The sequence below is a fragment of the Astyanax mexicanus genome, chromosome 22 (assembly GCF_023375975.1).
Source record: "Astyanax mexicanus isolate ESR-SI-001 chromosome 22, AstMex3_surface, whole genome shotgun sequence".
NCBI lineage: Eukaryota > Metazoa > Chordata > Actinopteri > Characiformes > Acestrorhamphidae > Astyanax > Astyanax mexicanus.
The window spans coordinates 4,574,031-4,586,692 of NC_064429.1; the positions used below are offsets into that span (position 1 = coordinate 4,574,031).

General features: G+C 35.7%; 1 protein-coding gene across 1 annotated transcript; it reads left to right on the forward strand.

Moving 5' to 3' along the window:
- The first annotated feature begins 1,090 nt into the window (after positions 1-1,090).
- Positions 1,091-10,236, forward strand: LOC103028514 (TM2 domain-containing protein 2). The gene is made up of 4 exons (XM_022666863.2): positions 1,091-1,670; positions 2,804-2,891; positions 4,098-4,219; positions 8,423-10,236. The coding sequence occupies exons 1-4, from the start codon at positions 1,321-1,323 to the stop codon at positions 8,634-8,636; spliced, it is 774 nt and encodes a 257-aa protein (XP_022522584.2). The 5' UTR covers positions 1,091-1,320; the 3' UTR covers positions 8,637-10,236.
- Positions 10,237-12,662: the final 2,426 nt, after the last annotated feature.

Genomic DNA, 12,662 nt, shown 5'->3' on the forward strand with positions numbered 1-12,662 from the left:
TCAGAGGAGAGATACTTGCATGCTGTTTGCATGTATGAATATTCATGAGCAAAGCTGGAATCCGGTCATTTTGGACACACCCCTAAAACAGTCCATTAAAAAAGAGCTATACAGAGACACCTGAGCACTTTTTTTTTACAAAAACGGCTCACATGTCATTCATTCATACTAGAGACCACAACTAGACATTTTAAAATGAAAGAAAAAACGACGGAAGGTGAGCTTTAACAGAAAACAAGACATAGATATTTAATATCAGTGAAGTTAAATACAAACCAACATATAAAACTATACCGTCGAAACAGAGTTAAAATAAGATTAATATATATATATATATATATATATATATATATATATATATATATATATATATATATATATATATATAATATATATATATATTATAATATACTAATGTCTATATAACAGACATTAGTAACAATATTATATAACAATATTATATTATATAAATAAATAAATAAATAAATAAATAAATAACGATTACTATATAATTAAAATGGGAATAATTAATAAACTTTAATTTAATGTGTTTTATTGAAAAGAAAAAAGAGGCAAAATAGTTTTATTAAGTTATTTATTTTATTGAAAAGGTTCGATTAATTTTAGGTGAAGCAATTTTAAGTTACATTTTAAGTTAAGTTTTATTTATGTGTTCAGAGTCTCAGTTTAAGGGAATTTTTAGTGTAAATGTGGTGGGAAGTGAGCGCCCCCTGCTGGAGAAATGTATTAGTATTTTTAGTGTCAGTATTAGTATTCATGTATTTTTTTTTTTTTTTTTTTACAGTTTTTGTAATGTTTACTTAAAAGCGCTGGTAGTGTGCTGCAAATGTCTGTATTATTTAAATACAATGAGTTTAGTACACTTTGACTGGTAGTGTTATATATAAAGTAACTGATACGAAATTAAAAAAAATGTTTTTTTTTTTTTTTACATAATCAAATAAATATATATGATTTTGAATATCTGGTATTCATCAGATGGTTCAGGATAACTAGATAACTAGAAATAAAGATTTATTATTTACAATTATGGCTGAAATGGGTGTAAACAGGAAAACGGGTGGAAAACGTACAGCGCAGGTTCCTGTGACGTCATCAGCGGGCGCGGAAGCGGAGAGCGGAGCAGTGAGCGGAGCTCCTGATTAATCGGTTTTAAATCCGTTTCTCTTTGTTTTTCGGAACAGTACGAGAGTCCGGCGGGTAGCGGACCTCTCTGACACTTTTTCCCCGGGTCGTTGAGGCGGCAGCAGCGCGCTGTGTGGAGTTACAAGCGGTTTTTCCCCGCGGGGAGAGGTCGGGATGCGGCCCGTGTGTGTGAGCTGGGTGCTGCTGTGCGGCCAGTGTTTACTGCTGATTACCGCGCTGCTGCTGCAAAGCTTGGGGGGCACCCACTCCCACAACTCCACCACCTCCACCACCTCCACGTCCTCCTCCACCCAAACCCCAGGAGATCGAACCTCTACCACCCCTGCTGCTACCCCCTCCACCACCTCTACTACCACCTCAACCACCACAACCACCGCAGCAACCACCCCTGCAGCTCCGGAGGGAACCCCCACAGAGGACCTGACCTCCCCCACAGAGCCCTCCAACCATACGGATCAGTTTGAGTACAGCCCCCCCTCTCCGGTGGTCCTCTGCAGATACCTGTGAGTACACTACTCCCTACCCTGTAGAGTTATAGGGCCTTATCTTACACCCCCCAACAGTCTCGTTTAAATGGGTACATTTATGGTGTATTGCTATCTTGGCAACGGAAAACACAAGTCCTCCACTGACTGAATACAACCGAGACAGATGTCAACAGTCAGGCAGCTGTGCGCAAACCCATATAAAACCCTCTAAAACGTAAAACAACAACAATAAACAGAATGAACCAGTGTGAAAAGCAGGTCAGTTACCTCTGCTTAAAAGGGCAGAAATTCTATGCCGTTTAAATTAGCAGTACGTGAAAGTCAGAGCGCACCAGGCTCTAGAAGAGAATGTTAGGTGATACACTGATTATTTGTTTATTTCACATTACGTCTAAAACCCATCCATGATTAATTAATACATGCCTTTTGCATCTTTCGAGCTGTGTTCGAGCGGTGTTCTTTTTTCCGTTGTTAAATCAAGCTGCACAGTGCATGGTTGACTGCGCGCTTATAAATTGCTAAAATATGGCTCATAGTGTTTGTTTTGTTTTTCTTCTATAAATTTATTTCTTATTTTCTTCCAATTTAGCTAGGCCATTTTGTCCCACCCATACAACTGCTCCTCTGCTGTATATCCCTTACAACACAGAGAGGGTGAAGACTAGCACACGCCTCCTCCGACACATTTGAAGTCAGGCTCCACCTTTTTTTGAGCTGCTGCTGATGCAGTATCATCACAGTGCACTCGGAGGAAAGCGCAGTGACTCGGTTCTGATACATCAGCTCACAGATGCAGACTTGTGCTGATCCACGTCACCCTAGGAGTGATGAGGGGAAAGAACGCCATCTACTGTACCCACCCAGAGAGAGCAAGACCAGTTGTGCTCTCTCATGGCTCTGGCTGCTGATGGCAAACTGCTCTTCTCTCTTGCTTTCAGCTGTTTTTAAACTTTATAACCTGTGACCATGCCTAATGTTTACCTATTTTATTTTTGTTAAGTTTTTGAAAAGCGCTAAATAAATACAATGTATTATTATTATTATTATCCTTTTTATACCTAAAAAAGGTTTGTCAATATAATAGGATACATTTATTTTAAAATAAAATATTGCCCATCTGTAATATCCGTTGTGTTTTCTGTTTCCAGACCTGAGGAGTTTGTATACTGCGAAGAGCCTGAGGACCACAAAGGAAACACCACAGCCCATAGTGAGATGGGACGCGGCTGCCTGAAGGTGAGTATACAGGAGGCATACCACTTTTTTTTATTTTGGCTTCTCATTGTTCAATAAAACCCCTATCCAGAGAAATCCCTCTATCTATTTATACTCTAAGTAGTTTTGAATCCAATACTTTTACTTAAAGAGTAAAAAGCTGAGTTGATTCTTGAGTTGAACTTCTACTAAAATATTTTAAATATAAGTATCTATACTTATGTAGATATTTTTCAAACCTTTGTTAAATAGAGATGCACCAAAATGAATGTGATTATGTCAATAGGCCAGACCCATCACCAGCACTTTCTAAAACCTTAATATGAACACTGCATTAATAATTGATTGTAACCTGTAATACTTACCTGATAACTTTCCTTTAGGGGACTTGTGGTCTGCCAGCTCTCTCATGAGTGATCAAAGGGCCCTCGATTCACTAGTGGGGAGGGGGGTGAGACTGCTGCTCCGTAAAACCTGTGGGGGGAAAAAAGGGAAATGTTATTAATAATATGTTGTGTAAATACTTACCGGTAAAGTGTACTATTTTGGGGATGAGACATGTTTGTAAATAACTGATATCAGTAGTGTGTATGAATTAGTGTTGTTTCTGTATGTTTATATGTTTTTAGTCACCCCTAGTATTGGTAGCTGCCGATTGTTTGGTGGGTGGGGCTACAGCCTTAAAAGAGGAGGTGTGACTAAACTTGGGGCTCCTCTTTGTATTTGAAAATGGTGTTGTTAGAGGGAGGTAGGGTTTTTGTGCAGCAGGCCAGCTGTGACCCTTTACTGGCTGATGTGAAGTCAGGTAGCCCTCATTACTTTTAAAACCCCTTTCTTTTCATTTTTTGTACAGTTTTTCTTTAATATTTTTTCTGCGTGCTGAGAACTAAAATAAAATCACTTGGGATTTTGCACTTACCTTGGATGTTTTCATCTCTCTCTTGTTGGTGGAGCCCGCCTTCCAGTCCTTACACTCCTCCACACGTAAACCCAACAGCAACCACATTCACAATGAACATTTCTGCTTTTATGTCATTTTTGGCTGAATACTTTTGGTGTGTTCCTAATTTTGTGAAACAATTCAAACACATGTCTCTTCAGCTCCTGGAGAATAATAGATACTGCTACACTTTTACTTTTTGAGATCTGCCAGGTCAGTGTAGGAAACTTTCCATTTATCTTTTACTGAAAATTAACTTTTCTCTTTATTCTTTTTCTTTTTTTCAGATTGGAAATCAGGGTCAGGTGTATAAGGATGTAAACCACACACCGGTGTGGTGCACAGCTTTAGACGGCATTGAATGTGCTGCACCTCGAGAGTTTCTCCGTGGGAATGAACCGTGTATCAAGTAAGCTAAATGGAGACCTTTGGATCTTTTGGGCTTCAGAATATACAGTATTTACTAAATTCGATTTATTTGGATGTGTACTTTAAAGGTATCTATACAGTATCTTATATAGACTACACTGTAAACCCACTGTTAGTTTGAACATTTCCGTATATTACTCCACTGAATCAACTTATTATAACTGAGTTTGAGTTTTGTCAATGTCAGCTTCTGGCACAATCTATCTGCATTATGGGTGTGTTTTCCAGTTTCTGACACTCACCTTCAGTGTGTAGTAAATTTCCCGCAAAGCTACCATAGGTAAATTTGTTGATCATATACAAAAGAACATTGTTGTTTTATTCTATAAACTACAGACAACATTTCTCCCAAATTCTAAATAAAAATATTGTCATTTAGAGCATTTATTTGCAGAAAATGAGAAATGGCTAAAATAACAATACAGATGCAGAGCTTTCAGACCTCAAATGATGCAAAGAAAACAAGTTCATTTTTATAAAGTTTTAAGAGTTTAGAAATCAGTGTTTGGTGGAATAACCCTGTTTTTATGCATCTTGGCATGTTCTCCTCCACCAGTCTAACACACTGCTTTTGGATAACTTTATGCCTTTACTCCTGGTGCAAAGATTCAAGCAGTTCAGCTTGCTTTGATGGCTTGTGATCATCCATCTTCCTCTTGATTATATTCCAGAGGTTTTCAATTTGGCAAAATCAAAGAAACTAATAATTTTTAAGTGGCCTCTTTTTTTTTTCCAGAGCTGTATATCGTATATTAAGATTATTTACCTGGATTCTGTTTTGTAGGCTGTAAGAGCAAGCATAATTTTTCTGAGCTGCAGTAAGTCACTGAATGTTAAACTGTTGCTCTATAGCATTATCTTCCTTTGTCAAATTTTCTATGAGTCTTTCAAATCTGTATTTTGCTCAAATGAAATCGAAGAGCAGACTAAATACAAATATATTGTATTCACCTAATCATAAAATTCAAAGTGGAATTATTGTGCAAAGCAACTGATATAACAAAAATTAAGTTTTGTATAGCACTTTTCTTACACAATGGCACTTCAAAGTGCTTTACATGAGAAATAAAAGCATTGAAGCAGTTTAAATAAAAAATTGTTAAAATTAATAATAAAGTGTATTAAAAAGCAAAACAAAGTTTTTAGAATATTAGCACAAAATAAAGTAAGATAATAAAATAAGGTAAAACAAAATAAAAAGTGAGATAAAATGCTTCAGTTTAAAGCACAAGAAAATAGTAGAGTTTTTAACCTGGAGTTAAACAATTCTCTATTTGGGGCATTTCTTAGACTTTCTAGTAGTCTGTTCCAGTTATATGCAGCATAATAACTAAAAGCTGCTTCTCTCTCTTTAGACTGGACTCTGGGTTCACTGACCCGAGTACATGGATCTAAGAGAGGGTGGGCAATATGGCTCTAAAATAATATCACAATATTTCAGGGTATTTTTGCCATAACGATATACTTGGCGATATAGGAAAACAGAAAAATAATTCATTCATTTCAGGAATATAGTATAACAGTATAATCATAATGTGGCAAAATAAACAATATAGCATAAAATAATATAATGCAGCAAAAACTATTGCAGAATATTTTCATGCTTATAAACGGCAAACAAAAACTATAAACTAAAACAATTATACAATAAATACGCTTAAAGCTTCACAGTAAATAGACTACTTTTAAGACAGAACATCTCTTATCACGATATGGATTTTTAATATCATGATATTTCTGTGTCACGATATATTGTATACAATATAATATTGCCCACCACTAATCAGCAGCACATTAAAATCTATTCTGTATCTAACTGGAAGTCAGTGTAAAAATTTAATACTGGAGTGATATGCTCTGTTTTCTTAGTACTGGTTAAACTCATTCAGCAGCATTCTGAATGTGCTATAGCTGTTTAATGGTCTTTTTTTAAGGAAGTCCAAAAGGCTGTTATAATAATCCACTCTACTGGAGATGAAAGCATGGATGAGCTTCTCACAAGGGCAAATTGTTCCCTCAAATAATTTAACCTCATGTACCACATGTGATGCGAATGACAATAAAATCTCTTTGAATCCTGGAATCCTTGAATCCTTAAGTCAGGCTTACAGTGTATATGAAATACTTGTTCTCACTGGCCATTTTATTGGAAACATCTGCAATATACTGTGCACTTTGTTGGTTTACAGTAACAGTCTAACAGCCCATCTTTTATTGGAGAAGACTTTCAGGCACCATAAATCAGTGAAAATTTACCATAATAGGAGTCTTTGTGTGTTTCTGCTTCTACTGTGTTTTACATCGTTCTATACCACTGGAGGGCAGTGTGGTACTGTAGTAGTTGAACTGGGAGAAGAGCTGGTAAACATGGCAACCGCATCACAGATCAACCCAAATACAGATCAGCTAAAAACATCTAAAAGAAGTAGACGAGAGAGAGACAGAAAGAAAAAGAACGATAAAGAGAGAGAGAGAGAGTAAGAAATAGAGAAAAAGAATGAAAGAAGGTGAAGAGATAGATAGAGACAGAGGAAAAAAATAAAGAGAGAGAGTGAGACACAAAAAGAAAGAGAAGAAGAGAAAGAGAGAGAGAGACCTACAGCTCAGCTTGATTGTCTGGGTCCTACAGCACTGCAGCTACTGCACTACTAAACTCTAGGGGTTCTGTACTGCAACTAAACCTTTGTGTGTAGTTATAGTACCAGTCAAAAGTTTGGATACACCTTAAATTCAGTGTTTTTCCTTTATTTTCATTAAATAGTGTCTGTACTGTAGGTTATTAAACTACAAAACAGGGTTAACAATAGTAAAGCAGAATACGTTTTTTTATTTTAGATGAAAGCTTTGAACATCTCAGCTGGATTTTCACCGTTCAGCTTTATGATGTAGAGTCACCTGGAATTTCAGGTTTTCAGTTAACAGCTGTGCTGAACTTGTCAAGAGTTAATTACTTGAATTTCTTGCTTCTTAATAAAGTGTTTGAGAGCATCAGTTGTAAAGTAGTGAAGAGGTAGAGTTACAGGTATACAGTGAATGTTAGAGTAATGTTCTAATCCAGATTATGAGAAGCAAGAAATATTCAACTATGTAAAGAAAAAGAATTCTCAAGCGCAGTTGCATGCACCATCAAGAACATTATGAAGATGATGAAACTGGCTCTCATCATGACCGCCCAAGGAAAGGAAGAGCATGAGTTTCCTCTGTTGTACAGGATAAGTTTATCAGAGTTACCAGCCTCAGAAACTGCAAGCTAACAACTAAGTAAAGTAAAAAAAAACAAATCACAGAGTACATGATTCTTTATGTTCCTTTATAGTCTGGATCACTTAAAATTAAAAACATTAAAAACTAGAGATGAAATGATCGATCGGCAGTGTATCGGTATCGGTCGATTTTCAGCCAAAATACGGCATCGGCGATCGGCCGATATTCCTCTGATTTTAGCCGATCTGATGGATTTTAAAGCAGGTCCACACTCTTAATTACAGTTTATGAGGGCGGAGAGAGTCAGGCTGGATTTTTTGCCCATTCTAAGCTATAGCTGGAGCGTTAGATTAACGTTACTGTTTTTATTAAAATATTGTTTTATTATCTATATATTAACAGTAAATTAGATTTTTTAAGCAGTAAGCTGACTCAGAAAAACAGGCTGAGGCAGCTGATGTTACACATTCTTGCGGTATTGACATATAAATATAAAAATTCTTGTGTCTAATAAATATTTATATATATTTATTATAACTTATAACGCTATCTCTACTGGAAAGCGTTAATTTTGGTCAGTAACCCTCTTCTGTTCATTTTCTATCAGCGTAAATGACCAGTGTTTGCTTAGGCTTGGATGTAATTAGGGGAATCTCTACCAGGTTTGTCTGGCACCTGTGTGGCATTAATATGGCATTTGGCCCCGCCCGGTATCGGCGATCGGCCGATTGAGATGAAAGATGATTGGCGATCGGAATCGCCCCCAAAAACACTGATCGGTCCATCTCTATTAAAAACTTGGAACACCTCTTGTATCACAAAAAACACATTCATTTGCTTAATTAAATTCTTTTTAATCCGAAGACTTTAACAGTACTGAAAATACAGAAATTGCGATATTTAACTAGTGATATATAGTGCAGCTGTGATGCACAGTGACGGACTGATCATTGTCTCCTTATTTCTGATGTTTCTGCAGGTACACGGGTCACTACTTCATCACCACGCTGCTGTACTCCTTCTTCCTGGGCTGTTTCGGAGTGGACCGGTTCTGTCTGGGTCACACGGGCACAGCCGTGGGGAAGCTCCTCACTCTGGGTGGTCTGGGCATCTGGTGGTTCGTGGATCTCATCCTCCTCATCACCGGGGGACTGACGCCCAGCGACGGCAGCAACTGGTGCACCTTCTATTGAGACCTTCTAATGTCTGAGAGAACATCACCTGCTTCTGTTTCAGCGCCAAGTCAACCGGAGGAGCCTAGTATTCACTTAGTGCTGTTTTGTATAAACACGTTCCCTTTAGGGCCCGATTGATATGGAGCTAGTTTTTGGGTGTTGGTGGAACGTGGTGAAATATAAGCTTGTTTGTGGATTTTTTTCAAGATTGGATCTGAAATGACCTTAAATAGATGCACCACCGTGGGTCCCAATATGGGACTCATTATTTACTGATATGAAAGCAACACATCATGTAATAAATGCTTAGTATAACCTGCCATATAAGATCTGAGGCTTAAAACATATTATAACACAAAGCAAAACTCTTCATAAAGAGAATTCATGACCACAAATTATGGAATTAGGGCTAGCACAGCACCCAATACCAAAAATATGGAAATTATTGAAAAGTGGATAATAAAAACATGCAAACATTTCTGCGAAAAAGAATTATCTTAAAATGTCTTTAGCTAATTTTAATTTGGCAGAATGTTTGGGCCTAAAGTAGATATAACACTAAAATTACCTGAACTGATTTTTAATTTTTGGGTCTCTAAAATAGCTAAAAATCAAAAATGATACCACTCCAAAATATTATTGGTTTTCAAGATTTTTAGATGCTGGAAACACATAATATGAGTTGATTTTATTGCTTATATACATTTTTAGGGACCATATAACAGATATACAGTTAACATTATTAACAAATTTCAGATCCATAAAAAAATATATATTTAACAATAAATATGTAGCACTTCAAAAAAGAAAAATGTAAGAATATATAACCAGACTTATTTATCTAAATGTATGGGTTCCTAAATGGATACAAAACTAAAATGTTATAATTTGATGTTGTTTAATATTTAAATTATATAAATAAAAATTTGTCAAAAAAAGAAAATTAAATCACAAAGCATTCAAATATCTAAATTTTGAAATCACGAAATAATAAATAAATCTCAAATTACATTGACCAATATTTCCAATTTCATTTAGAGTCTCAAAAAAAAAAAGTATATTGGTCAGTATTAATGGTTATCTAAATGTTTACGTATCACAGTCAGTATCAGTATCTAAAATGGATCAATTCAATTTATAATCTAAAATATTTTGAGATAACAAAATTAAATATTAATCTGAAATTATTATATTGGTCATTTTAACTTTAATTGGAATTGATAGATCCCTCATTATCATCACCACCCACTAAATGCTCATATCAGTCGGGCCCTTTATTGTCACAAACAGAGTCCAAACAGAACCTGCTACTATAATTTATTTAACTGCGCTCTCTCTCTCTCTCTCTCTCTCTCTCTCTCTCTCTCTCTCTCTCTCTCTCTCTCTCACAGTGAACTCTTTACACAGTTCTGTTCAGTGTTTGATGGTTTGATGGTGTTCATTAAATGTTGGTTCTGTTGGGCTTTAATGTGACTATTTGTAAATCTGCTTAATGTTTAGTTAAGAAGACCTTTTTGCTTGTGCTACATCTGTTTAAACAATGTATAAAATATTTTGTCCTTTTTTTTTGTACGGTGTAAAGATGCTTTTCCTGCTGTAAATAAAATACATAATTCACTGTTTGTGTTCAGCGTGTTCACAAAACCAATACAAACTAAATAATGAACAAACCCTAGTTTAAAAGTTTAAAACTTTCTTATGCACCTACTGGCCCAATCCCATGTTAGTACTAAGCCCTACCCCATTGTTTTGAGGGTGCACATCTAGGGGTTGAGTGTCCTGATTCTTGTTAGTCTGGAGGGGAAGGTAAGGGGACGTTTTAGGGCTAAATAACCCTTTAAACTTCAGATTTTTCATAGAAACACTCCAAACAGAATGATATGAGAATGACTGGCAAGATGATATCAGCACAAGTGATAAAAGAAACCCAATAATTAAAGTATTTTCCCTGTAAAAAATTACTATAACCACTATAATACCCCTGTTTAATGTGTAGTTTCAATGTTTTATGGACATTTTCCTCCTAACAAGCAAAAAAAAAAAATCAGTAGCTAGCTACTAATGGAACTTACCACCTGTTCCACCTTTGTATCAATCAAAGATTTCTATATATAAAGAAAAATCTAAAAAAGGATAAAATAAAGAAGGATTAAACAATCTTAATTTTGAAATCACCAAATAAAATATAAAAAACTTTATTATATTGACCAATATTTCCATTTCCACCTAGAGTATTTTTGTCCCTCATAACTAAATATGGAAAACTAAAATTATATCATTATATGTCATTATTATTAACTATCTAAATGTTTATGTCCCTAAAACATACTAATCTTATATTATGTCACCTAGAATAAGTATATAAAATGAATACATTTATTAATCAATTTAATATCTAAAATATAATTTTAAAATTATATTGGCCCATAATAACATTATTTAGAATTGATCAGCCTCTCATTATCATCATCGTCACCCACAATAGTGCTCAAATCAGTCGGGCCGTAGTGCTCTCTGGCATTGAACACCTTAAATGGTGCAACAGAGGCTACTGCATTTAAGGTGGAATGGAAAAGCAACTTAAGATAAGAGATAAGTGGTTTTGCATACATCCCTAAAATAATATTTTTATTATCTGTGGCTCAGCATAGCCCATTTTCACACCTGAGCTATTTAAGCTAATACCCCGGTTGCCAAATATAATATGAGGATCGGCCAAAGCAGTTTATTCCAAAACCTGCTCTTTCTCTTCCTCCGTGCTCCATGCTTAAACTGCAGCCCAAGCAGTTAGAACTACATTTCCCTCAAAACACGTTTTTTTAAGAGTGGCTCTAAAACTCAGAAAACAGCATTTTTTTCATCACTGTAGATCAGGGGTGTCCAAACTACGAGGCGAGGTATTTTAGAAATAGAATGAAAGTTGGCCGGCTGTTAAGCAGGTTTTTATAATGTGAGATTCAAAGTTTGAACGCTAGGTGTCAGAAACGGGCCAAAGAGTCTAAAAGCGAAGAGAGTGCGCATTTCTAGCGCAGAAAAACGGGCCAAAGAGTCTAAAAGCGGAGAGAGTGCGCATTTTTAGCACAGAAAAAACGGGCCAAAGAGTCTAAAAGCGGAGAGAGTGCGCATTTTTAGCGCAGAAAAACGGGCCAAAGAGTCTAAAAGTTGCTGTAATTAAGGAGTTTAATATTAAGAGACATCATGAAATTAAACATCAATTTGAAAAATCTTAGTTTACACAACACTGTCAAAGATAAAGATAGTAAAAATAAAGTAAAATGGGGTGTAAATAAAATAATCAGGAAAAAAGTATTATTTAAAGTGGTATATTTTATTATTTGTTTTATTACAGAGTGTGGACCGTGACTTAAAATATATTTCTCCTTCTGGTCCCCAACAAAAAAAGTTTGGACACCCCTGCTGTAGGTAATCAGATAATTCAGGTCTTAATAAGTTGTGGCCACGCATCATTTTTTTAAAAACATAATGTCACCTTAGGGGCTCCATATCCATCTAAATGTATAATATTTATTGTTCCTGGTAACGTTTATCTTTATTCTGAATAGCACTGCATTCCCACACATCGCAGCTCTTTCTTTGACGATAAGTGCATTTAGAAAAGTTCCGTTTTCTCCATGATTATCTGGACATTTTGTCAATGAAGCTTCACTATTTAATCCATTTTAATGCTTCACTCCTGTAACATCATTTCTCTTTTCTATTCAGAGGTCAGTATCTCTTGTCTCAGCTATGCAATCTATTCCACTCGCTCTCTCTTTTTTTCTCTGCATATAATGTAATGTAATCTGTGTCCTCCCAGCAGGACGTTTGATAAAACGCCAAGATTGGAATTGGAAGCCAGAATGCTGACTGTACAGAAAATGCTGCCAAAAACACTGGTGTTTTAGATCACACAGCGACAAAATGTTGTGAAAGGATTTAACTGCTACAGCAGCTTAACGTAAAGAGGGGACACCACCAAATTTCCAAATTTTAAACATAAAACGAGTTCACATCTCAACCATCATAAACTCTTTAAAAACAAAA

Coding starts and splice junctions, on each gene's coding strand:
- LOC103028514 (XM_022666863.2), top strand. CDS start 1,321: ATGCGGCCCGTGTGTGTGAGCTGGGTGCTGCTGTGCGGCCAGTGTTTA. Junction 1,671..2,803: donor GTGGTCCTCTGCAGATACCT/GTGAGTACACTA, acceptor TTCTGTTTCCAG/ACCTGAGGAGTTTGTATACT. Junction 4,220..8,422: donor GGGAATGAACCGTGTATCAA/GTAAGCTAAATG, acceptor ATGTTTCTGCAG/GTACACGGGTCACTACTTCA.